At 41.4% G+C, this 27804-nt stretch overlaps 1 protein-coding gene across 4 annotated transcripts in view; it reads right to left on the reverse strand.

Moving 5' to 3' along the window:
* Positions 1-311: 311 nt before the first annotated feature.
* The window catches only part of sema5a (sema domain, seven thrombospondin repeats (type 1 and type 1-like), transmembrane domain (TM) and short cytoplasmic domain, (semaphorin) 5A), a 145240-nt gene continuing 117747 nt past the window's right edge, over positions 312-27804 (reverse strand). The window contains exons 17-23 of one of the 4 annotated variants that reach the window (XR_014801278.1): positions 14070-14279; positions 11826-11996; positions 11476-11631; positions 8392-8436; positions 7513-7724; positions 2919-3168; positions 1640-1747 (exon numbers count right to left, since the gene is read on the reverse strand). Coding sequence is in view for 2 of the 4 variants with exons in the window: in XM_084939169.1 (XP_084795295.1) it covers positions 1628-1747; positions 7513-7724; positions 8392-8436; positions 11476-11631; positions 11826-11996; positions 14070-14279 (914 nt within the window). In the remaining 2 variants the exon portion in view is untranslated. Of the gene's footprint in view, positions 1748-2907; positions 3169-7512; positions 7725-8391; positions 8437-11475; positions 11632-11825; positions 11997-14069; positions 14280-27804 lie in introns of all 4 variants that reach the window. The other 3 variants (XR_014801277.1, XM_084939169.1, XM_084939170.1) reach the window with 3 other exon arrangements.

Consider the following 27804-nt stretch of genomic DNA (forward strand, 5'->3'; position numbering starts at 1 on the left):
ACTGCTTCTCTATCGCTATCAGGAAACTAACATTTCTGCTTCACCCTGTGCAGATCCACAAAATTCTCAAACTAGCTTTTATCAGATTTGAGCTCAAATGTGCACCAATCCCTTGGCTACTGCAGAATTACCTCCTGAGTGGTTTAACCTGTCCCCTGGTTGGGAATAGCAGCTTTAAATAATCTGTTTTCTCCTCCTTATGTCATTCGTTAGAGCCACACAGGTAATAAGCAGTCATGTGATGTATTGCTTTCACACTTTACAGATGAAACTGCAAGAAACTAAATGTGTATAATTCACACCTTGACAAGTTTGTGTACGAAGCAATTTTAATTTATGCACAGTAACACAAGCAAACATGTAAAAAGAGTTAGTCGCAACTAAACCATTGAATAACCTAATATTTGGTTATACACTCTGAACAGAAAGATCTCAACTTAATGATTGAATGTCATCTTACAGTATATGAGTAGCACTCCAGTTGGGTTTTCAGGAGAACAGTAGTTGCTACTTTGCACCATCTGTACAGCAAATGCCTGCTCTCACAAACACTTAGCTCAGAAGCCAAAGAATACTAATGAGCACTATCAAAATTCAAAAACATTTTTTTTTACAAAAAATATATAAAAAGTACAATGATGAGGACGAAACTTGATGCAGGCTGAAATGAATACTCCCAATTACTTGCCAGAACGTACATAAACCTTTTTTTTTTTTAAAGGAAAATGTTCTTTTAACACTTGAGACACCGAATAAATGTATTTAGAAAACCCGCAGACAGGGGATTCAAACTGAACTTCCTGTACAAAACAAACAAAGAAAAACATGTAATCTTTAAAAGCAAAATGAAAAAGAGAAAAGAATTTTACATTGAAAGTTTAAACACTTCTAGCTGCTAGAGGAACGAAAAGCAAACTAAAGAAAAACATGGACAAACTTGACCACAGACTTCAAATAACTACATCCTGATTCTGGGGCTGGGGGTAGATATTGATCTGCCTGGAGACTGCTGCTGCAGTAAAGCCACCAGGCATCACCGCAGCCTTTGTTTTTTTATGACATCCAAAACCAGCCCTGAATCTAAGCCCAGCAAAAAACCCCAAAAATCAAAATGCCCCCTACACCATGGAATGCGATCGATCATGCAAAATCAAACCGAAAGGCAGAGAAAACACATCAGATGAAGTCATGCAAAGCAATTTGTGGTTATTTCCAATCATTACAAATACAGGTCTGTTTTAGAGGCGTCACAGGAAAGTTAAAAGGGATACGGTTCCCAAAGTCTCGTTGACGTGAGTTCTTCTTTTTCCCTTCTTAGTTTTTTGTTGTTTTTTTGTTTCTTTTGTTTTTGTTTAATCCACATCAGGAAATCCAGTTGTCTATTTCTCTGTAAGAGTCAAGGCAAGATATACCCCCAAAACATTGAGCTTTCCAAGTGTACCTCAAGGCACCTGAGAGAAAGTGGGGATTTCCCTCTGTTGGCAACACTGTGTGTCTGTGTTTAATTACATACCAGCTGCCATAGAGTCTCAGAGTGGGCTTGTCCCACGCGTGGTGTGACGAATCTCAATACAAAGCACAAAGAAAAGAATAAAGTCCGATTTGATGATAAGGTAGGTGTCGAGGGTTAATAGTCATCGTAGGTGTTGAGGTCGGTGAAGTATGCATTGGTATAGGTCTTCCCGGCAAGCTGTGGGTTGAAATACTTATTTCTTTCCTCCAGAATCAGATTGTTTTTGTTGAAGGCCTGTGAACATAAGAAGAAAAAAGAGAAGAAGGAGAGAAGGAAGGAAGCTGAGTCAGTACGGACTTGTTTCCGACACATGGATCGAGTGATTATTCAGCCCAGATGGCAAGGTAAAAGCAAATCCATCTAGCAACCCTCCCCAAAATAAAAAAAGGGAGCAACACAAATCAATGAGGGGCTGCTCAGTGAATGAAACATACTTTCCACAGTGCAAGGTCAAAGCATTTGCAAACAGGCTGGAAAAATGATAAGCCACCACAGGGCTAAATTGTTTTGATGCGCATCCGTATGTCCACCTCTGTCATCTCTAATACACAGCATCAGCAGTTTTTATGGCCCTTGGATTGTTGGTCCTCAGGACAATCTAAGCCATAAAAATCGATCATGTGAGAGTCACTTTTCTGTTAAACAATAAGGATGAGCCATGGGGGCATCTTCTCTGTCCCCGCGTGACATGGTAAACATGGAGTGATGCCTCTGATGTGGTGCTCAATACAACATCAGCAATTTGGCAAATAGATGTGTTCATTTCCAGTCTGCTGTACTGGAGTGTGTGCTGGGAGTCCCTTGGGGGCAACCGTAATTGAACACTTGATGATGCTGCGTTTGCAGCTGATGGATGCTTCCGACTGACACTGATAGGGAACAAGTGTGCCGGACAAAAAACTCATATATTTTGCTTCATTCCCATTATGTGATTTGCACACAAAGGGAATGCAATCAACTCTCCTGCCGCCCCGGAGACGGTTATGTGTCTCTGCAGGTGGCCCCATGGCTGCTTTCAAACAGATGTGCTACGATGCTTGTTAGCATCACCTACTTCATCTTGCCTTAAATGCTTTTAATTGGCTCAGGAGTGATTATATTTGTATGTATTTGTAAACAAACGTATCTTTAACTATAAAGTAGAATCAGTGAAAGAGAGGTAACAGAGGAGTTTAATAAAAGAACCCAACAAATCAAAACCATCAAGTAAGAAACAAAACAAGGAATACGGACACGGAAAGAAAAACACATGCACATGGAGGGGCTTTTAAGAGAAACATAAAGATGGGATACACTGCCTTCTCACAAGCTGCGAGGGAGAAGGGAGGGTTTCGTGATGGAGGGATGAAAAGGGTCTGAGCAGAGAAAGAGAAACTAGAGTACTGTACTCCAACCTGCCACACACAGGAAGAGCCACAGGAAGTGGAGGGGCGGGGCACGGTGGGGAACAGGATGTAGCAGTAGTAGTAGCGGTAGCAGAAGTAGTAGTGGTTTGGGTCAAATTGCTGTTGGGGGGGAAGAGTCAAAAGGCGAGATGTTGTAGAGGTCAGTGGTTAGTAGAAAATCTCCAGTCCACGCATAGACACCCCCATATTAGAAGAGAGAGGCTGGTGCATGGCGGGGTCGTCCAAGGGCAAGAGTACCGACACATCTGGCTGCAAGGAGGAGAGGAACGGGCAAGAGTCATCTCAGAGAAACCCTAAGGCCATATTCTGTTTTACAGGAAGCCTGGAAATATGATACACTGTACATAAAAGTGCAGCTTAACGGTGAGCGTTGCGATCATAAACTATACAGCTGGAAATACTCCAGGACACCGGTACGAAGTGTGTCTGTGATACACTGTGCATAATAACAACAACGACAAATGCATCATCAACATCAGGATCTGAGCCAAATCTGCTAAAATACGACGTCAGGTGTTCACGAGTCCTTCCTGTACACACCTAAAAGAAGCATGTTATGGTTTTGCACACTTAATGGTTGAAAATTCACTGCGACATCTGAACTGTTTAGGCCCACAGAGAGAGGGCTGGAGGCAGAATGTGCTTCTGGAAAATCACACATTATTCAATTGTCAGGCACCTCCTTTTGTATTTTCGCATGGAGTGTCTATATTCATATCCTCCTCTATCTGCAACTGCTCTAACTGAATTATGCTCCGTGCTCCTGACTCTAATTGCATGACAGATGAAGCTCCTCACACCTTCATTTTGCAATGAAATAACATTCAGAGAAGTTTGCTTCGAGCCAGCGGATCTGTTCACACTCTGACAGTTATACAAAACATTTTCATAACTGTGAAGTGGTTTTGCAAACAGAGATCCAGGTATTCACTTAGTTCATAATATAGACAGTTTCTGATAGTGAAGGTGCCCCCTGATGGTGTACAGCATCAAAAAACCTTTGCAAAGGAACGCAAAGCTGTTAAAAAAGTGCTTATTTATCTGGATTCCTGTAGTATCATACTGACAGTTCAACTCCTGAAGATAAAGATGTTCAAATAACTGTTCACTAAGTCCTCCCTCACAATAGTCACAACCTGATCACAGCTAACCAGCTAATCACAGGAGGTATGCCAATCATAGACTGTAATCAAAACACGGATGAAATATCAATTCCCTCTAATGGCCAGCAGGGGGTGACTTTTCTAGTTACATAAAAAAGTCAATAAAACACTATCACTTTATTTGTGACCTATGCAAACACTTGAATCTGTGAGTCTATGGCTTCAAATACTAATTTCAAGTCTTATTTAATACAGTATGGTGCTTATTTTTTAGAACAGGGATATTTTGTGATTAATAAATTGCTAGCTTATGAATGTTGTTTTTCTCAGTCAAACCCATCCCCTAGGCTTCAAAATATTTCACAAACCTGTGAGTGACCATGTTGATCTTATATCCAGTCTATAGTGGAATAACCTTTGGATATTTCAGCATTGGAAACCAGTGTGTAGAACTGATACTTGTCATTTATAATGTCTACACGGTGAGATCTTTATTATTTTATTAGAGGCATCTGGAGGTTTTCGTAATTTAGATTTAACATTTAACATTTAGATTTAATGTTTAACATTTAGACTTAACGTTTAACATTTAGATTTAACGTTTAAAATTGTGTTTTAAATATGAAAAGTTACAAATATTTTACTAAATGTTGTAAAAATGACTTGAAAAAACATGTTTTTGTAAGGTTTTGAGCTAAATATGGAAAAATGTTGCCGTTAATTTCAGCATGTTTCACTTTACAAGCGGCGCTCCATAGGTTTTTGAATAAAAAAAGCCATTGTTTAATATAAAAATACCCTCTCTCCAGCTCTGAATGGTACACACAGGCGCTGTGTGCGCCAGTTTACAAACTCATAACCCCAGCCAGCAATACCTGAGACGTTATCACATGACCCAAACACAATGGCTCTATAATCATCCTCTATTGTGAAGTTAAAAGTGAATCCTGCAGTTTGAAAGAAAGTTTGAAAGAAGTTTTTAATGAGATGTCTATATGGGCATACAGAAGTCACCAGTTTCCTATCCCGTCGTTAAGTGATGACATGACGAATCCTACTTCTGGGCCTAAAGTAGTCTGCGTTTAATATGGCTTTTGTGTTGTTAACATGTTTAATGTTTTGTATTTTCTTCTATTTAATCTCAAAAAGCTCCTAAAACAGTCAGTGATCACTGTTGACCTCCCTCGGCTTTTATTACCGCTAATCATTTATTTAAGCTCAGTTTTTAAAACCTTAGGATGTAACTCCAGCCCAGCCCATGCAGCAGTATATGAATGACTAACCTCGTATTGTGGATGGATTATCTCTGTTGTTCTCCTGGCTGAAGTTTGGTCCTTTTACAGCATCCTGCCATGCGATTACATTTGTTCCTGACCACCGAGAACACTCACGTTCAGTGTTGCCAACTCCTCAGTAAGGAAAATCGCTATTGGTTGTCCTAAAAGTCGCTAGAAGTCGCTAAATGACGTCATCGCCTAATTTGCATAATTGGTCATGCTAATCTAATTGTAACCTATGTTGTTGGAGAGAGAAAAAACATTGTGGAAGAGACATAAAGTGAGTAAAAAACGTCCTAAATGCATTTAGAGTTTATTTAGAACTACAAATTTCTTTTAGCAATTATTGTTTTTTTTAATGTCACAATTCCAACCCTGCTCCTTTACCCGGGCTTGGATCCGAAATAGGCACTCTGGTGGAGTTACTTTGTGTGTGTGTGTTTATAAGTAGTTTTAAACCTTGTGATCCACAAAACAGCATAAGAGTAAAAGAGTAAAAGAAGAACTGACTGCGTTACAGCACCTGCTGCTTGTTGAGAGTAAAAGCGATACGCGCTTTCACGTCTTTTTTTTTATATTTTTTTTATATTTAGCGAGTTTTCAGACCCCTTAGCGACTTTTTTTCTAAAAAAAGTCGCTAAGGGGTCTGAAAACTCGCTAAATATAGCGACAAAGTCGCTAAGTTGGCAACACTGTTCACGTTAACTTTTATTGAGTGGAAAAAAGTTAGCTTGTTTATATTATGCTAACATAGCTGTGTCGCTAGCAGTCACGTAGCACATCATTATATACCAGCTAGCCAAACTTCAGTAACCCTACAAACGTCACTGCTGTTTAGTTTTCTGTCTTCATTTATGTTGGAAGTGATAACAGAGCTGTACGTTTTAATTTGTTTCCAAAACCCCGCAGTCAGGACATGCTATATTGTATTTAGATAGAAGCTAGCGAGCTAACTTCCTGCTAACTTCTAACTCCGTTAAATGTCATAAATTCCGTTTTCATGGATGCCTGGATGGTAAACTCAATTGTTACACCTGGTAGAGCAGAACGCTGATCATTTTATTAAAGATGAAAGACTTTAGACAGTTTTTCAACTCTCAGTAATGCCATAGTGATCGTTTGATATATGGACCTGCAGCATTTAGTTTGAGTTTAGGCCCAGACACGGCTAGTGACGTCAGACTTAACGACCGGATAATCATCCTCTATTGTGAAGTTAAAAGTGAATCCTGCAGTTTGAAATGAATGTAAGCTACGCTGAAAAACAGGATAATGCTAGAACTAAATTACACTTTATTATACTTCAGACGCCTGGAAATGTGAAGCTGCTTTCGCATGCGGGCCTGACATCGAGGACCTTTTTGTTTCAAAAAACAGCTACTATTTTTGTACAGGCTGAACTGCAGTACATTTGCTAGGAAATGCTAGGAATGCTAATGCTAAAACTGTGTGCATCACTGGTTGACATGTTTACTTGAAACATAAAGTAGTACTAAAAACATTCCTTGTTTGTGCCAAAACAACAGCTTTTACATCTAGAATAGCTGCCTATCACTAGTGAGCTCCACTAGACTATCTTTTAAACCTTTAATAAAGAGCACTAGGAACCTGGAAAAGCCCAGCTGGAGTATGGGGCATCTGTGGACAAATAGTAATCAGCTGCCCAGTCTGGCAGTAAAGGCCTGATCTAGATGTGGATAAGAGGCTGCTTGTGCCTCAAGACTAGCTGGATCTCCTTCACTGGCTCTCACACATCTGACTTTCTGCCTGCACTTTAGGATGCAATAATGACACAAAGAAGCAGGCAAATGTGCAGATGCAAAGCCTCTTCACCGACTTCCTACTCGCTCTAATAAGTAATTGCACTTTTGTATGTTATGAGAAAGCAGTGTATGACCACTGACACAGAACAGTCGCACACTGAGACACACAGCAGAGGCACAGGGAGTGAGGATGAACGCACAGCTGCCTATCTGTTACACAACTAGAGAGTGTCTGAGCACGACAGGAGGTGGCGTGACAGTGAGAGTCATGCAGTAAGAAGTGCATTTAATCACAGCTGACACCCGGGGAAGAGGCAAACCGTTGCTCACTGACTCAGAGTGGGGACGTCAGCTGATTAAGTCAAACAGTAAGGAAATGTTGCCTGTAAATAGCTCGACGTTTGTCAAGCGTGACCCGCGGCGAACCCGGGGCAAATAAAGTCTACAGACCTTGATGGCTTCCACGGTGTCGTACTTGTCCAGTTTGTTGATGTGGTTGGTGATGCTGGTGTTGAGCGGCGCAGCTGAAATGGGATGGATGACGGTGGCATCATGCGACTGCTGCTGGTAGCGCTGGCAGTACGAGTAGACCAGCAGGGTGACCAGACAGCCAAGAATGGAGCTGCTGAGCCCCACGGCAATCATGTGGAAGAGGTTGAAGTCTGGAAGGAGAGCGAGAGGCTGTGGGTAATTCTCTGCTGATTCGCACGGCGGAAGCGCAATTGAAGCAGCAATTCAAACGGTAACCACGGAGTGTGTTACAGTAAAAAAGACCCTTCTGTATCGCTGAAGAAAATAGATAATCTTTTGTTGCTGCTATTTTTTTCCCCCTTCTTTGTTTTGTGCAAGAAGAAAACAATCTATCACGGAGATGACATGCTCTGTTTACACACTGGGTGCACGAGAAGAGAAGATTAAAGAAAAAATATAAACGCTTAATGGATGCTATTTGCTGTACCCTTTGCAACACTGTAACAGCTATTAGCAGCTGATAATAGCAAATGAGTCATCATTTAAGTACTCACTTAACCTTAGTCTTAACATAATAATACATTTAGAATGTAGTGCTCCGAATATGATAGTTTGAAATGAGAGCTTTATTTATGGCAGAAAATAAGCATTAAAAAAAAAAAAAAAGCTAACATAAGATCAGCTCTGCCCACCTTCTTCTTTCCTGCTTCTTGGATGTATTTACTTGAGAGTTTCAGTGCCGCTAAGCAGGATTGCAAAGCTATCTTGTTGCCCATGATACTATACATGTTTTCTGCCAGGTGCTATATCCCCCCTCTCTGTATCTCACCCCCTCTGTCACACACACATATAAATTACCTCCACAGCGCCTCTCCTCCTGACTGGAGCGTGCGATCGAGACTTCTGGCAAAGGAAAAAGAAACAACAAGAAAAGGCAGAGGTATCAGGGATACAGCCAAACACATATACTCTCCCCTGTTAGCATGACAAAGTGAACCCTTGAAGGTGAATGTGGGGATGAAAGCTGGGCTCAATATTATTATCGTGAAAAACTCCATAAGCTAATCACGGCTGTGGCACCTGGAGTGGTTTATGAAAAGTATCAGCTCCCATTAAAGGAAATGAAGTACAAGACATTGCTAATGAAGCCTAATGGACTACCTTTCCCATAAAATGGGATGGATGATAAGGTATAAAGGCAAATGGGCAATTCTACAAAGATCTGTGAAGGTACTCGTGAGTATTATACGCCTGCTAATTAATACAGAAAAGGTTACAAATCCATGTTTCAATCAAATGTTTATTCTGTCTGATAACTAATGATCCCTGAAGTTTCTAGACCCGGGGACTTTACTCGTGAATGGGTAGCTTTTGCAGACGCAGCCCTCCCAGTGTTCCCTGTAACACAATGTGAATAACATCAGCACATGAATCCTCAGATAAAGGGAGAAGTTTCACTGATCTCCGTGTAGCAGAGATCGATACTTTTCTGTGTCTCACATTACTGGCTGTCGATAGGGAGATGCCTGTCTAAGCAGATGTCAATACTGATGGTGTGTGCGTGAGATAATGTGCATGTGGTTTTACAGTAAGTATGCTGAGGTTTTAAAAGTAAAGGATTTTCCTAACTTCTCAAAGCTCTGTAAAAACCTCCCTCTCATAATCACTTAACCCCTCGGTTCAGGAAACATCTTAAGATGTTTCCAACCACCATGAGTTGTTCTTAGGCGCATTAGCCATTTTTCTCTTCTGTCTTACTTCCATCCCATATCATGTTTGCTTTCTGCACCCATTGATCTTGTAAATTCTCTTTTGTGTCTTGCTTTTTTGCACATATTTCTGACGTGACCTGCAATGCGACGTGTACGGCACTTTAATCAACTTCAGTTGTTTTCAAATGTGTTGTATATGCAAATTTGATTTGATTACTCTCAGCTTAATCCTATCAGTAAATCAAAGTAGGATTTTATCAACAATAAATAGACATTATTTTCATTTCATTTCATTTCATTTATTTATTTCACACTTGGAAACACAAGCTAAAATGGTTTATACCGGGATGAATGATCATCAACTAACCAGTTTGAGTTTGTGGGGTTACATTAAGCCCTGATTCAGAATATCCTCTGCTAATGTCGCAGCTTTGTCCTGTTCTTTGTTTTTTTATCAGTCGACAGGTAGCATTGAACTTGCCAACACAGAGCAGCCTGAAATCACACCTCTCTCTAGGACTTCCCAGCTTTAGGCTGCAATAAAAGAACAATGTGTTTCTTCATTTAGTGTCATCTAAATGGATCATCAGCTTGTGAGATTGCTGAATTTCCATTGAACATGCAGTTTTAATGACAATACGCAATAAGTAGAAATCAAAGGCTATGTTAAGAACTCTTGAAAACATAAAAAGCTGATTGAAGAATAACCAGTTATTTTCCTGATTAGGACAATAATTTTTGGAAGATGAATCTCATTATTTTCAATATTTGAAACCTATAAAACAACCATCTAAATGAAAAGGTGCCACTGCTTTTGGTAGCTGTAGCTGTAATGTGATGGGACGGACTTCTGAAATTGCCCTTAGACAAAGAGGGCGGGATGTATTTGAGTGTATCCTTGAGACAAGTCCCAAAGCACAACAATACACCAAACAATTAATATGCTGCTGTGCTGCTGACAAGAATGTAATCAAGGTTTACTGAATGACAGCAACTTATAGTACAGTAAAATTAGTCTTTATTCTAACTACTGAGTCCTGTCCTGTTTATGGGGGTCTATCTATGCATGATAAACTTGAGTATCTTTGAATTGGGAGAGCAGAAACGGCTAAAAATCAAGACTGAACCTGAGAAAGGTAGTCAAATAAAATATAACTGCAGCTTATAAGCATGCCTGCACACAAGCCTACCTAATATTAGATCTCGACTGATAATAATAAAGTGATACTAAAACTTCTGTCATGCACGTATAGATTCTGTCGCCGAAGTTACGTATATTAAATAAACCTCAAAGGTGAAGACTCCTACAAACAGCTGTGAGCAAAACACAAAATGTCTTCTCCTATTTTTTTAACCTGTACTACATTCAATGGCAAGAGAAGACATCTACTGTTATTTGATATGAGATTTGTTTAGGCAGCCTGAGACTGTGAGACAGAGCCTGACGGTGGGCGTCTCTGCAAGTTGGCAGCCCCGGTGAGCAGTTAGCTCCCTGTGTGCAATCAATAACGTCTATCTTATTTTCTTGTACCTAACATTCTGCTCAACTATTTTGAATTGACATTTAAGAAGTTGTTAATAAGTTGTTCACAAGTGGCAAAAACACTCCCACATGCTCTTGCCTTAACAGTATAACTATTCTCATTAGGAAAGAGCTTTCAACATTAAAGGTAATATCATTATTATGGAAACACCACATGCAGAGAGGCAAGCAAAAATACCTCATTGACCGGATACAAACAGCATGCAGGAGCAATTTCTTCCATCTGAGAAATGCAAAACTGCTTGTGTAAGTGCTTTCTGCATGGCCTGACAAGACTCATAGGCTCATAATGAAACTAATACGGCAGCAGGATTGTTGGAATGGGTGGAGGGACTGCCCTTAAGTGTAGCACCCGAGTTCACGCCCCCACCTAATCACCTGCCGTACTCAAGAGTCCTTGAGCAAAATACTTATAACCCCAACCATCCACGAAAGCGCTGCCCTGTCGCTGAACCTGACCTCTGACACGAGACGGGTCCCTTAGAGGGATCAATAACGCATTTCATTATCATGGGATTCTTGCAAATGAACTCAATTGCTGCTGTGGGCATATGGTGGTGGGTAGTGAAGAGCGTGTGCGTGTGTGTGTGTGTTTAAACTTGTGTGTTAGGTCATGCATGATTGCCCAAGATTTTTCTACACAGGAAGGAAGGAAGGAAGGAAGGAAGGAAGTGTGTGTGTGATCACCTGGTATAAAATTGGAGTCAGGAGAGCACGGCCTGGTCTCGCTGCTGTTTCCTAAGCACTGGTTTCCAGTGGGGAAAAGGACATCACAGTGACGCACACGCAGCTGGGCGCCGCTGGAGTCACAGTGGGACCACTCTGACCAGCTGGACCAGCTCTCTGGAAACGGCAATGACAGCAAACCTCACACACAGCCTGCCCGATGGGTGTATGTGAGTGTGTGTGTGCTGCACTGGATGAGTATTTTAGTGGTGCATTGGGTGCCCTCTGAGGGGCTCAAAGAAACTAAAGAAAATAAACAGCTGCTTATCATTAAGGTGTGTGTGTGTGTGTGTGTGTGTGTGTGAGAGTACCTGGACAAGGCTGCGTGTTGCACAGTGCCTCCTCAGTGTGAAGACCCAGGCAGATGTCCCCTCCGTAGGCTGGCAGGGGGTTGCTGCAGGTTCGTGTTCTCATGTAGTGACCCCCTCCACACGTCACTGAGCACTTGGACCACGAAGACCAGCATGACCAGCTGCCGTCCACTAAACCGGGGATATCAGTGGCACATTTTTAATATAAATGTGAGGTGATATTATTAAGGCAGCAGGAAAGAGTCACTAAATTCTGCTGTTTCTGGTTTTCTAATAAAACGGTTGCTAAAAATTAGGGTTTTCATATCTCCAAGTCCTTTACAACAGACAGTTTCAATTGAAGTCACTCTAATCCATTTTGAAACACCAATGATTGATACACACATACGAGGCACGGAGAACATGTGCTTGTGTCTTGAACTGAAAGAAGCTGGGCTTCACCCAGCTGTTACAGCAAAGGCCTGACCTCCCTAAACCGTTGGAATAACACTCTCTCCTGTGATTAATAAAGATAAATGAAGCATCGCAGTCCGCTGCATGGCTTCTCTCTTCATGTGATGCCAGGCCAAACAACAGACGTTTAAAAGACATGAATATGCAGGTTATCAGAGAAGACGTGCTGCATAAATAGGTGGATGAATGGAGAGAACGAAGAGAGGGAGAAATAAAAGGAGAGGAATAAAGAGAGCAATAAAAATGAATTACACATGAATCACAGCAGAAGCAAATATCCTTTGCCAGTCATCTGGATAAAACCTCACTTCATTGTAGCAGAGAGAAATCCCCTTTTCGATTGCTTTTAAAGACTTGGAGATGGCTGGCAGCGCTGTGCAGGTAATTGAAGTTGCCGATGCTTTTTGTCATCTCGGTGTAATTTCTCTATCACAGAGTGACACATAAGTCGATCCCTGGCCCTCGATGACGGATCGTCTCATCTCGGGTGCAGACTCAAGAAAAACCTGGATTCATTTGTTTCCAAAGCAGATGGATTGTAGGCATTGCGCTTTCCCCCCTGTCTCCTCTGCTCCTTCACAGCAAACTAACCAAAGGAGGATTAAAGTTGGTCTTCCAGCCTGGCTTGGATACCTCGAAATAATATCTCACTTTGAGAGGGGTGCTAATTGAGTGTGCATTAGTATTCATTGCTGCTCAAGTCGTTTCCTTTGGGGGACAGGAGTGCAGAGCTGTTCATCAACATGTTGTAGCTGTGGTATTATTCCAGTCAACATCCCAGAAAAAAGTGTACTACACGTATTAACGCAGTGCAGGAAAATCAAAGCACATTCACCCAACGTTTCACTCAAGGGGCGAGCACCTGTGGCAACCTTCCTCCAGGAGAAACCAAATCAGATTCTCTGAGATGCATCCAAAGTCCTCATCTGAGCTCGCAGCTGATAACAGCTTACCCTATTAGCGAGAATGGTCAAGCTGTTGAGGAGCTGAATGGTGTCTGCTTTCACTGAATGAATTAACAGGCTGTAAAAATAGTATAGATGGCCATTCACTCTCTTGTCTCTTTCGCTTGCTTGCAGCCTGGCAGCAGTTATGAAGACAGATCGCGGGTGTTGAAGACGATACGCCGATCTGGGCTTTTAGCAAGATAGCAAAGCCGTTCTCCAGGGGGGCTTGATTAATAATCATCCAAGACAACGTCCTGCTTGTCTGCTTACCGCCTTTGCAGGATACCAGGTGTGCTTTATGCCAAACTAAGCAGTGGATTTCCATTTAAACAGCTTACTTTCCTTGTCAGACAGAGTATTCTTTTAATTAGAAAGCTTCCTCTTGCCGTCTTCCACTAGAGGAGTGTTGAAAATGCATTGTCTCAGGGCTTTTCACAACAAAATAAGGCCTCCCATAGCTGGCAGCATAATTACCCAAGAATGTAATTACACAGTGGAGCGCCACAGGGATTGTCTCTTTGATTCTTGGCGTAAATTGGGGTCTTCGTCACACCTCTTATCTGCAACTGATTTCTTTTGTGGTTCCTGATAATTTGGTCAGTGATTTTGTCTCTGCACTTCTTATACATTAATCACACGAAAAACCCGACCACAACAAAAAAAGCCGAAGCCTGAGTATCGTGTGGAGGAGTGTGTGTTTAAATGTGTGACTGAAAAGGAGACTTATTGACTCCAAGTCTTTTTTCTTTTTTTAAATCGATGCATGCCTTTGTTACTATAAATGAAATTAACTGAAATCCTCTCATGTATTTAACTGTACAGAATATGTTTGTGGATTTCTTACCTGGACAAGGGGTAATGTTACACTCTTGGTACTCCTGTGCCGGCCCCAAGCAGGTCTGACCTCCATAACGGGGCTCTGGGTTACTGCAGGTCCTCTTTCTGCTTCGGATTCCCCGGCTGCAGTCTCTGCTGCACTGAGACCAGGAACTCCAGGATGACCAGGCACCGTTTACCGTGTGGCTTGAAATCCTCCCCAGACGAAGCACTTCTCCTAAACAACACATGCAAGTGTGACAAAACTCTCATCAGTATCTAAAATTGTGCTATTGTTAGTAGTTCTCAATAATGAGCACTGCTGTTTGCAGGGAGAAAGCAGATGGCTGTTCTCACTTACTAGCATTAATGTGCGCATCTATTTTCAACAGCAATAAGCGGGCAGAGAGTCAGTAACCACTCTTGACAACAGTGTATGTGCCTTTACTATTAGAGTTGGGAGCTACAAGCTTTAGCTCAATTTGTGCTGAAAGAGTCTGGACCACTTCCTGGCTTGTGGTGTTTTTCAATGACTTTCTGCAGTAAAGCAATTTGAGGGATTTCATCAAATGATAGGAGCTTCTAAAGGCTGTCAGTCTTAGTGTGCTGTCTCAAACAATCAGTCAGGAGCACAGATGTCGGTTTATTCATTCCCACTTCTGTGTTTGAGTAATGCAGGTAGCATGGATCCAGGAATGCTGGTATCTTTTTTGGGGGTAGGTTAGTCCCCCAAATCTGTGCAAACAGATTTGCTGATACCTGAAGGATGATTATTAATTATAGTTCTTATGATGCCAACTCTATATGATGTCATCCATTAGCCTGTGATGTCCTGTTTGGAAGACTCAAATCTGTGATTTTGGTGATTTTAAACCAGACCAGAAGGCTATATCTGAAAGTAAAGCAGCAGTAAAACAGTTAGTTGTTAGTCCTACTCTGATTTATTGTCTGTTTTACTCTACATGACACCATCATTTACAAATAGACATCATGCTCTAACAGATAGGGAAACTAGCAATTAAAATCATGAACTAAAAAGTTTTACTGAGGTTATAAATGAAGTGAGAAGTAGTGATTCTCCATAGATTTGGATCCAATTTGTCTTGTTTGTGCAGCCAAAGGAGACGGTTATAAGAAAGATTGCAGATTTGAGTTTTATATGAGTTTTAATGTTTTTTTTTATCATGGTTAATCCACTGTTATGTGCAAGCTCTTAAACTGAAGTAATATTTGTAATGCTAAAATTTTAAATTTGTTCTTATCCATGACTTTTCAAATGCACTAATTTATAAAAGAAACAGAAACACATTAAAGCACATTATGGTTTTTTTATTTTATTAAGATGCCAAATCACAGTTATTTCCTTGCATCCCTGAAGAGAAAAATTAGTTTTAGTGTTTGAATGCTATGCTTGATTAATTTCCGAGTTCTTAGGGGAAGTCCAGCGTGGCGGCTCACGTCTAGGCATAAAAAAATGTGAATTCAATTTCTTGTTTGTCTAATAAATGACACGTATTTATTAGTTTGAAACAAATTTTTGACTTATTTTAAAATATTTCTTATTTTTTTACTTTTATGACAGGTGCACAGAAAGTGCCGGAAGTTGTGTGTAGTTGCCTTCTTATTGGGCCTTTGGTTGAAAAAGGTAAGTCATAAATCAGAAAGTAAGACTCAGGTGCCTGGCAATGTGATGCCAAAAGGTTGTCACCAACTGCATCAGTATGTAACCCTCTGGTTTATGATCCAATATCTGTAAAACCAACGGCTGTCAGGGTCCTCACTCTTTGCTAAAGCTAATTGGAAAATGGTAACTTGCAATACTGACACGATGACCACCGTAAACACTCCACCTGCTATAATCAGGATGTGCAAAGTCAGTGTGTGCCACACAAAATTGCTAGCATGACTCTGAGCTATGAAACTTTTAAACCTCTACAAACGTACATGCCACCAGAAATGAGCTACACAAATAACCCATGATTTTAATCTTCTCTTTAAAAATGGATTCAGCGAGAGCAGCATGCGCCCCGTCAACACGCGAACATGCTCGCTCATCAAACAACATCACTTGACTACTCTGTGTACTCTCATCTGGAATGAGTCGAATAGATGATTCCTAATGAAATATGAAACCCTAATTTCTACTAAACTGTAATTACCGCGCGCATTAATCAGCTCCTTGCTCTGAGAGAATGAGCAGAATGAGTGGAGAGAGAAAGCTTTTGGCATTTTTGAATGAAAAGAGCAAATTCGTCTGTTCGACTGAGAGATAATCACTCAAACATCCGATGGAACTACAGTCACTGACCGAGCGCTCTTTTGATGATTCACTCCTTCAGAAAACTGTGCTGTGATTTTTATATTACTTTTTTTTCAGATAATAATGCAAATCTTCATTCAGTGCCTGCACCGGCATCGTTCTGCGCTCCGTCTCGTTTTGCTCTTGCATTTAAATGAGCGCGAAGAGAGCGTATTAGGGCTTTTCACACAGACCGCAGATGCACATCTGGATCACGAATCTTAGCAATTCAAGCGTGAAACCTTCCTTTTGTCTGATTCTCCTCTTGATCTTTTGATTTTTCTTAATTATTATTATCTCATCTATTTTGCGGACGGCCTTTCTGTAACCTTCTCTTTCTCTCTGTCTTCCTTTGCTATTAACCTCCTCCTACCTTTTGTCTTGCTGCTATCTCTCCGTTCTCCAGCCTGGCCTTGCTATTTTGTCAGCATTGCTCTTTTCACTGACAGTTATCATGGCGCGACTGCTTTGTATTCTCAGGGAGAAGAGAGTGTGTTTGCTTAGTGCAAATCCTCAACCTCTTCATAACTACGGCTGACCTTGGCGGTGCACAGGCTGACTCACCCTGGCGTCAAGATGGTGTGAGTGCTGACAGGCCCGTCGAGGGCTCAAGGCCCCCAGCTCTTTATCGATTCTGAGCAGGAAGTGGCATGGACAGTCCCACCTGGCAGTATGACCCATACTCTTTATCAGCCTTCAGTAGCCCGGTAGACTGGACCACTGCACCAAGGGAGATGGACTGCTTCACATTAATGCTTCTCATATGTGCAAATATGTAGGCACACATTACAAGAGCGCTGCAGTCAAGACACACATACAATACAAGTATGTGCAAACACAGCCTTGGATTGTGTGTAACCCACAATACAGTATATATACACACACTGCACTTTGCTCCCTTTGCTTGTTTAAGCTTCTTGCCGGGGGCTGCTCTGATGTACTGTGCATATTGTTAACGCTACTTCACAGGAGCTGCCCTCCTGTCGCCAAAACAAACAGCTTGGTGCCCTCCTTATCAAATAGGTAGCGACTGGATCTATCGATCATCACAAGAACCACACACAGCCGGAGAGAATTAATACTCACTCTCCTGACAGGCTAGGCTGAGCCAAAGCTTGGAAGGACACAGTGCAACATCCAATAGTCCCCACCGCAAAGAAACTAGGACATAAAAAAAGAATTCCCTCCTCCCCTCGCTGAACCTCACACCCAGCTCAAAGGCAAATTGCACTGTAAACAAACTGGCGAAGTTATGTGTGTGTGGGATTATGGATCCTGCGAAAAAGAGCAATGGTGGATTTTTAAAAAAAGAAAAAAAATTGTGAGGCCGCGCAAACACGCAACGCCGTGCAATCGAATGCACCGTACAGTCAACTGTTAAGACAGAGATGGAGCTGAGATGACATCTGCAAACTAAAAAGACAACTCGGCTTCAAGATAGACAGATGTGAGAGGCAAACAGGTGGAAAACATTTGAAAAAAAGAAACTTTCAGTAGAGAAGAGAGATGAACTGTCAAGTTTTATCAGCACCAGAGTAAACCAAGACCACACTGGGAGAAAAGAGGAGAGGAGAAGTGCTTCTTCCAGCTTGTCCTAGATTCTGAACTGCACATTTACTCCCTATTACTCTTCCTCCCCCTCCGCCTTTACTTTCCATATCAGATCAGCAATGTGTCCCTGAGGAGGGACCCATTTCGTTCAATGTGTGTGTGCCTGCAAGTGTTTAGAAATGTATGGCCGTTCGTACATATGGTACGAGTTGTAAAACCATAAAATTAGGGGCTCGGGCTGTTTGCAGCGGCACAGCGTGGCCGTTTTACCTGTGCTGTCCTGACGTCTGCCGGGCAATGACTGACCCAGAAACCCTCTAGAGGAACACTCTCAAGGAAGAGGCAATTAAAGGTTTGTAAAAGTGCAATTAAAAAACCCACTCCTGAAGAGCGTGAGGAACGAGTGCACAAGTTCAGAAACACACACACACACACACACACACAGAAGAACATGGATTTAAATGCTAACTTGAAATAAGTAGACGGATTACTGAATGTACTAGAACGGGATGTTTCTGGAATTCACCTAAGTTGAATCCGGGGAGTTTGTCATTTTTTTATGAGGAGGATTAAAGACCCAACTTGCACCTTCAGAGAGCGCTGTCCTCTGCTGAAATACTGTCATCCCTACTTCCAGGTTTGATTACAGACTGATTTATTGGACTGAGGAGGTTTTATTCACGTCCGTAATATTTAGGCTTACAAGGATACAAGGACTAAAAGCACATTATTCGACCTCCAGCATGTATAAACCACATTTATTTACTTTGTAGTGTTTGCAGGGTTTAACGTTTAAAGGGATTTCCAGGAGGTTAAACTTTATGGCTGAATTTCAGCGCCATTAACTTCATATCGTATTTAGTTTTCATCCCTGCCAACATTTGAAATCCAAAATTTGAACCACACTAACAACCAACCTTGTGCATTTCACAGTACCCATGCTTGCTTGTGTTTTTGTCTTTTTTTCTGAGGCTTTGATTTTCTGACAAGAAAGCTCTGCATTGAATCATAAGATTTGCAGCTTCTGACTGACAATTTGTCTTTGAATGTACCATCAAGGAGAGTGCTGGCAATTGTCTCTGTCTCAAAGTGCAACAATAAAACAACTATGACAAGAAGATTAGGGTAACTACAACTTTTCTTCAGTATGCAGGTTCCAGGTTTCACTTTTATACTATGAAAACAATTAACTGAAATAAACACCTTGTTGGAAGGTGAAAAACCTGAAGTCTGTAACTCTATGGCAGACTTTGGAAAACATCCATCCATCCATCCATGCATCCATCCATCCATCCATCCATCCACCCACTCATCCACCCACTCATCCATGCATGCATCCATCCATGCATCCATCCATCCATCCATCCACCCACTCATCCATCCATGCATCCATCCATCCACCCACTCATCCATGCATGCATCCATCCATCCATCCATGCATCCATCCATTCCTTTTAGCTTCTTCAGGATACTAAGGTGTTCCCAAGTGAGCTGAGTGTGTCCTGGATCTGTCCTGCAGTGTCCTTCTGGCAGCACATGCCCGAACATCCCACGTAGGAGGTACCCAGAAGATATCCTAGTTCCTCCTGAATAATTGAGCTCCTCAAATTATCTCTAAAGGTACAGCATCAAAATCACAGAAGACGCCACACCAATCCATTTCCCTAGACCTCAAGATACTAAAACTCCTCCACATGGGTCAGCAACTCACTCCTGATCCATTCCTTTTCCAACTAAGAGCCATGGTTTCAGACTTGGAGGCGCAAATGTACGTCCCAACCCTTTCAAATTCAGCTGCAAAACACATGCAAGCTGGAGGTCGTGGCTTGTTGAAGCCAAAAGACCCACGGGACTTGCAAAAAGTAGAGAAGAAATCCTGAGATAAACTGTCCTCTATCCTCCAAGTATAAGTGACAGCAGGCAGCCCTGTGTCCAACACACACCCGGACATATATGAAATATACATCTTATACATAATTTACCTTTTTATGTTCTATATAAATCGTCTACTGACGAACATAGTCTCACAGTTGGTGTTCTAGCTCTCTTGACCAGATTTTTGTTTTGAATACAGCAGAAGGAGCACATATGAGGAAAAGAAGCTCAAGGCCAGCTCTTTCCATTTATCACTCCTGCCAATACAATCACGAGTAACTCAAATGTTCAGCTGGTTCTGCTGGCTGTTCTGGTGGACATCAAGCACATGGTTGTTGTATTTAAAAAAACTAAAAACACAGCCAATGCAACTATCTATGATGGCCAACAAACAGTGTTCGGGTACGATGTTTTTAAGAGCTCAGAGCCATGATTTCATGCAGACATGCTGTAATGGCTTTCTGCCAAAAAAGTAAAAAAAGTGATTTTTAAAAAAAATTCTGGCAGGTGGTGTTTTTTTTTTTTAACTGCTTACTCTGGCTTCCTAATTTTGTTGACTCCAAGTCACAAAAATTTGTGCCGCTCTGTAAAGCGCTGGGGCCGAAGGTGAAACAGGCAGCGTGTCACTGGCATCCCAATCTTACCCTGCAAATTTGATGTCAAGTTAATTCCAATTAGGTTGTGAACTTCATCTGACAGCAATCTGGAGGAGGGCACGGGTTACGTGCTTAGGTGAGGCATGACTGACAGGCATACAGGGCGGGATCTTGCAACTAAGGCGACATCACTTAAAAAGTACACAGGAGCGTCACAATTTAAGCCATTCACTGCCGTAGAGACACACGATGCAAACGAAGAGGATTCCATTGAGCCTCTTCCTTAAATGGATCAACTTATTACACAAAATGAACACAGTACTCCACAATGACAAGCAACACAGGCCTTTGGAGGGTTTTTTGTATTTACATACCTCATTTACATAAGCATTCAAACCCTTCACTTAGTGAATGGTTAAAGCATCTTTGGCAGCAATAACATCCTCAAGTTTTCTTGGGAGTGATACTACACACTTGGAACAGAAAGTTTCTCTCATTCTTCTTGGCAGAATCATTCAAGCCTGTCCCTGCTGGATGGGGAGTGTTGGTGCACAGCCAATTTCACGTCTCTCTAGAAGTGCACTATTGAGTTCTGGTCCAGATTCTGACTGGCCGAATCAACAATATTTTCTGATGATGCTCCCGAGTTTCCGCATGGTTTTAGGCTATTGGGTATTTAGAATGTAAACTTTTGCTTGGTTTTTTATCTTTTTTTGCATCCATTTTTCCATCTGACTAGTCTCCCAGTCACTGTTACAGATTCCCACAGCATGACGCTGCCACTATTGAGCTGGTACTAATGAAGTGACGACAAGAGCATAGTTTTCGCTACACATGGAATTGTGGCGGAACAGTTAAATCCTTCTTTAATCAGAGCAGAGGATCTTGCTTCGCATGGTTTGAGAGCTGCCTTTTGGTAAACCCCCAGCAGGTTTTCACATGCCTTTTAGTGTGGAATGGCTTCTGTCTGCCGACTCTACCATGAAGGCCTGATTGGAGTAGTGCTATAAGGTCCTTGCACGCCAACAAAAGAACTCCGCCCATTAAGTCTGACGTCAATAGCCATTTCTGGGACTAAACTCTTCTTCAATTCCCAAACTCATACAAACACTGTGGTATCAAAAATGACCCAAATTCTTCTATCTTTAATAAAATAAAATGATCAGTGTGGCTGCTCTTTCAGTCAACAGAATACCTATGATGATTCATCCACAACATGAGGTTAGACATTAATGTGCTGCTGCGTGGTTTTGATTACTCGCTATTAAAAATTCCTGATGCTCAGCTTTGTGTACCGATTCAAATCTCAATTAGCCTCAGAGGGATTCTTTTCAGAAGCATTCAAATATTTGCTGTTTGGCAAACCACGAGTCCATGACCTATAGTTATACCGTAAGATTTTTAAAAACTGAGTTTAAAGATGCGATGCACGTAAATGGTGCTAATAAGAAAGCAAGAGAAGCTGACAGCAATCACAGATTATCTTTAGGCGCTGGTTTATAACAAATAAAACGAGATACAAGTGTTCTTGAGCAATTTGTGTGCTACAGATATGTGCCTTGAAACAATATTTCCTCATAGGTCTATTTTTTTAACCTCCTGGCTTGAGTTTCAGTTTCTATACACTAACAACTGTGCACCAGTGCACTCTAATCAAGTCAAGAAAGACCAAAATGGATCTATAACATTTCATTGCTATATTCACAGAGCTCCTCTGAGCCTGAACCCTGAACCTTCTTGCAACAGGTAACAGGTCTAATCACTGCTCGATGCTGCTCGTGTGAAGTCTGTGTTTTCTGCATGCTTGTGTGGGTTTTCACCAGGTACTCCATCTTCCTCCCACAGTCCACAGAAATGACAGGTATATTGGCAAATCTAAATTTGTCATAGACATGAATGTGACTGTGAATGGTTGCCTATATTTCTGGGCTACCCCTGCAACAGACTGGCGACCTATCCAGGGTGTACTCCACCTATGACAACTGGGACATACTCCTACGCCCCTCCAGGATCCTAAACTGGATAAATGGAAGATGGATGGATGGAATTAGATATGAAGCTTATGTGCAAGTTAAGTAAGGAAGATCTGTAATCACTCATCTGCCTGCATCCTGGATTCTTTGCTGCTAGTCTCTTCATTACGTTACTACCACTTTCCCACGCTGCCAATCTCAGTACTGACGTCTTTACTCTAGTCCAATCATCTTCTTGCCTGCCTTCTTTGAGCCAATCAGCTTCCACTCTGCGTGGTTTAAATCTGCGCTCTCTGTCATTTTCCTTCCACCTCACCCAGAAACTAAGAGCTCAATCCAAACCTCCACCTTCATCTTCACCACCACCAGTGTCCAGGGTCCTGTCCTAAATCCTATTTAGGGATTCCACTCTGACATGATAGGTCATTAGAGACTAATCACCAAATACATTTATTTCTCTATCTCAATGAATAATATTCAATTCTTCCAAATGATCTCGCCTCGCTGAAACAACAGCTGTTTTGTAGATTATTGTTGGTTCTCAGGATGTCGCACTCTTTCTCCATCTCTCATCCTTTGTGAAGACCTTCACGTCCTTACTTTATTCAGCAAAATAAGGAATGCATTCAATCTTTTTTACTATTTTGTAGCAGTTTCCCATAGAAACAGGCCTCTCAGGTACCAGATGTATGTGTTGTATAACTTTGTCTCTAACTAAACTGTGCGCTCTGTTGTTGGCTCAACTACTTTTACTTTTTTTGCTTGACAGAGTAACAGCCACATGAAAAGGGAGCATTGAGTGTAGGAAGAGAGTAAGAGAACGAGTCAGAATACCAAAAAGACAATAAGGACACTGGGTTGGTTGTCATCCGTCAGAGTCGTCCCTCAGTGCTGTCTTGTGTCTACTCAGTGCCTGCTCACGACATCCGTGCACAAGAACTAATCTCTCGTCCATGAGAGGGCCCTGGCCTTGATACCAGATCAGCTGAAGTGAAACACATCAGGCTGCTGACAAGCCACCGTTTCTCCCTAGGATAAAATGAAGCCATCACTCACCAGCACAAGCTAGCAAAATTACAAACTCACAACCTTCTTTCATCTTTACAGCGCGTTCTTTTGCCTCTGCCTCTGGCTTTGTGTGATGCAAATGATAAAACATTTAAAGCAGCAGTGGTATAATCAAGCTTAAAAGCTTTTTTTTTAAGCTTGATTATACCACTGCTTCACATAAAACCAGCCTGACTAACTTTTAACTAATTCACCACATGTACAGATTGAATCGCACAAGAATATCTGTTTTATCGACATATGGCTTTGCAGAAACCGTCATTTAAAATTAAAAGTGCAGTGGGCTGGCCTGTGGCAGCACAGACAGCGAGTAATAGCTACGAAGTCTTTTACATTAAGCTGACTAATGATAGAAAGCGAGCTGGTTTCAATCCTTGCCACAGTGGGAGGGTTATTTCCAGTTTTATGTCGAATACAGGTGGCTGCTTGATTGGTGGATAATTGACGGAACAAAAAAAACACCGCCCCCGAACACAGAGAGTGCAGTCACAGTCCTGAATGGCAAGCAGCCTGATATCTGGCAAGACTTAAAGGGTTGTGTTGTGGTTTCAGTCTGTTCAAAAATCTGAGAAAAAAGCAACACAGTAAGGAATTACAGAAGAAAGAATGCAAGCAAGCTTTATTAATTCCACATAGGTTGTGTCGTGCTGGGTTTTGTCTACCCCTATTTGTGGAGCATACATGAAACCAAAGAGGGCATGCCTTCTCATACATTTGAGCAATGTTAGCAGCTCTGTCTGGATTTTTATTGGTTGTGGGAAAGAAACCCCAACCAAACTTAAACATGCTCCGCCACTCTGTGTTCCTCCGCCACTGCCTTGTTTGAGTTTTGGACAAAATGGATTCTGGGATATTGCATTTTGTCATTTCGAGCTGATTGGAGACCAAAACAGCCAATCAGATTTTTTGCATCCAAGTCTGTGATTGGCTGGTTTTATGGCACAAATATAACGGTGTACTGAAAGAGTTGAGCACGCAGAAATGTTGAGAGCGCGAGAAACACATTGCAAGCAAGCGCAAATGCAAAAGCTGAGTGAGAGGGGCTGCTTTTGTGTGTGTGTGTGTGTGTGTGTGTATGGATAATAGCAAACACTGAAATACATTTTTTGCACGCAGCAATGAATTTTGTTCACTTAAATTTAGCTTTTCTTCGCTCAAAATAAATTTCTCCTCAAAATGCAACACTTGCAGCTGCAATTTTTTTTTACGTGCGCTCAGAATAGTGGCACAAAAATAACGCCATAAAAATTCTCTAGTTTCAAGATTCACTGTGTTGTTCTTACTGAAAGTTCCTATATCTTACTGAAATGTTGCTCTGTAGCTTATTGTGTCTTATTTTAAGTGCAATGAGATAATTTTGACTAGAAATAAGACAAATATACTTGGTAGCCTTTGAGTTTTTGCAGTGTATACTGGAATGCAATAGCATTGCTTTACTCCTTTGTCCAAAAATGGATCAGCTATTTGCGGATACTGAATTTTAATTATAGAAGTGGCACTGTGGTTGGCACTTTTGCCTCACAGCGTGAAGGTCCTGGGCTCAAATTCTGGCTGGGGCCTTTTTGTGTGGAATTTGCAATATCTCCATATGTCTGTGTGGGTCTTCTCCAGATACTACAGCCTCCTCTCGCAGTCTGAAGACATGCATGTTGGGCTAAATTGACTGTAGGTTTGTGAATGCGAGGCCGTCTGTTGTCTGTCACTCTGTGTTTTAGCCCTGCGACAGTTTGGGGACCTGAGCAGAGAAGAAAACTACTAGACATAGTTTCCACGCATTAAAAAAATTGAAGTTACATTAAAAAGAGAGCTGAGGAGGCTTACATTGTTAAACAGCTGGTGTTTTTTTGCACACACCTCTAACTGGGGCTCCTTTAGATGCCACTGCAAATCCTCTGCTAGCTTATGGGCGAGTGGGGTAAAGTGTGCGAGCCCTCGCTGACCCTCTAACAGCCTGTGGCCCCAAGCAGTTGCCTGATGTGGTTGTTGCTCACAAGCTGCTGTTATGAAAAAAACAATCCTGGAAGCCATCCTTGATTTGAATTTGCATTGAATTTTCTTCCTTTGCCAATTTCCCACCTCTCCCCCAAGCAGTTTTGGCACAGTGCTTAACAAACCGACACACAAGCAGACAAAACAGCATTTCAGGAAGCAAAATTCATGTCTGCAAAAAAGGACCAAATGATTCGGAAAATTAAGAATTCCTGCGTTGTCATTTGTGAGGTATGAAGTTATTATTTTTTAAGTGCATACAGGCCATTTGGGGATGGAATACAAGACATGCACTGTAGCAGTATCTAAAGGTTTTGGGGGCATATCGGTGACACCATCAACTGTGCAAGGCTTCTACAGTGTGCTTCCATCCATAGAGAAGCAGATGAAAAGCAGGGGTGTAGGTATGTGTATGCACTAAACATTAGGATATACTGTATGAACAGGAGAGGAAATCTATAGATTTTATGTTTTGCTTTTGAAAAATTAAAAAGAACTTCATGTTTAACACTTACATTGATCCAACTGATCAAATGTTTGGCTTTTCATTCAGCCATGTAAGATGTGAAAAAGAAGGAAAATGGCTACAAGAGCTACGAGACTAATAAATGGGTGTACATGACAAGAGAGGTCTTTAAATCACCACAGATCTTAAGTAATTAACTCATCACTATCATTAAGCTACGATCACTGATATGAAACAAGTCAGTATGTTACATAAAAGCTCATTGTAAATGCTTGGTTAAATCATATAGTCATAATTTGTCTCTCGTAATAAAGACAGATAGCGATCACGAGGCAACAGTGAAACAAAGACAGAAGGAAGCTGCTAGGTTGGCTCCAGCAGCAGTTTTATTCCCCCTGTATTGACAGGGGATTAATTTCTTCTTATCTGTATGTCCGTGATAACACTTCCAGGTGTGCCAATAACATCTGCCATGTGTCTGAATATAATCCAAATCAGGTATATCTGATGGATGTGATGCACGAGTGTACAAACACAGTGCCCAGGAGGAGGGCGGCGGAGAAGATCTTAAACAACATGGAAAAGTGGGCTTTTTATTAAATTGCAGGGAAGTGACATTAGTGTGACAGCAAGGCGGCAAGTGAGAGAAAATGTTCATGCACTGACTTCAAAAGAGAATATCCAAACAAGAACATACCTAGCAGTAAGAAAAGGTTAGTTCACTTAAAAATATGTGTAAAGAGAATGTTTATATATAGTGTGTGAAAAAGTGGATACATACATTTTTAAAAAAGGATTTATACTCAGTTTTAAGCTGTTAAGTCAGTAACAACAACATGTTAATTCTTTAACAGTTTGGAAATCTAATTTGTTGACTTAAGTCCTTTTCACATCGAAATGGCATGAATGCACTGACATCTGTGGTCATCAGTTAACACGAGCAGGTGTTAAAGGTTGATCCTGTTAAAGACTGCAAAATGGTCCTGACCGAACGCTGCCACGCACGTTATCCATCTCATCATCCTTGGAGATTTCACACTTCTGACAGATTTCAGCTTGCTCTTTCTATGAATGGGTCTCAGCGCTGTTTGGTGGCATGAGCCCTTTTAATGCAAGTATGTAATCAGCCAATCAAACTGGTTTCTTGAACATGACAGTGAGTTCAGCCTCCGCAGTCACCAGATCTCAATCCCCTAGAGCACCTTTGGGACGTGATGGGAGATTGGCATCTTTTTTAATTTTTCCCACAGAGAGTTAAGGCAGAATTCTGAAAGCAGCTCCATAGTATAATGGTTAACACATTCACCTAATATATGAAAGATCACTGCTTTGAGACTGGGAGGACACACAAATCCCTGGGAGAGTTGTGTCAGGGAGGGTATCCGGCATAAAAACCCACAAAATCAATCTTTGGATCCATCTGCTGTGGTGACCCCGTTTGAATCAGGGAGCAGCTGAAAGAGGCTTGAAGGCAAAAAGGGGTCCAAAAATGGCTGCCAATATATTTGTGAATTCTTAATTTATAAATAAAACTGCGTTTTCAGACGACACTTGGCTGCAGGAGGTAGTTTCTGATTAAAAGCTGCAAACTAGAAGCTTCTAGCTAACCGCTGTTAGCTTTGACTACATTCAGCTGAGCTACGAGAGGGTTTTCTTTTTTTACCACTTCATAATTCTGATACTATTGACAGCCACAGGGGAAAAAAACAACAAATTTTGTTTTTATAAAAAAATAAGGCCCCAGGAAAAAACTATTCTCTAAACCAGGTACTGAATGATACATGAAGAAACCCTTCTGTAAAAATCTGCACATCAAATTCGTAACAGTTGAGACTGAACATAAAAACAATAAATAAACATAAAAACAACAAATGTCTCACATTTTGTCGTTGCCGCAAAATGTTGTATAGAGCAGGTAGTGCAACAATAGAAAAATAGTTGCGGGA

The sequence above is a fragment of the Perissodus microlepis genome, chromosome 9 (genome assembly GCF_051167445.1).
Source record: "Perissodus microlepis isolate ML-2025 ecotype Zambia chromosome 9, ASM5116744v1, whole genome shotgun sequence".
In the NCBI taxonomy this organism is placed as follows: Eukaryota; Metazoa; Chordata; class Actinopteri; order Cichliformes; family Cichlidae; genus Perissodus; species Perissodus microlepis.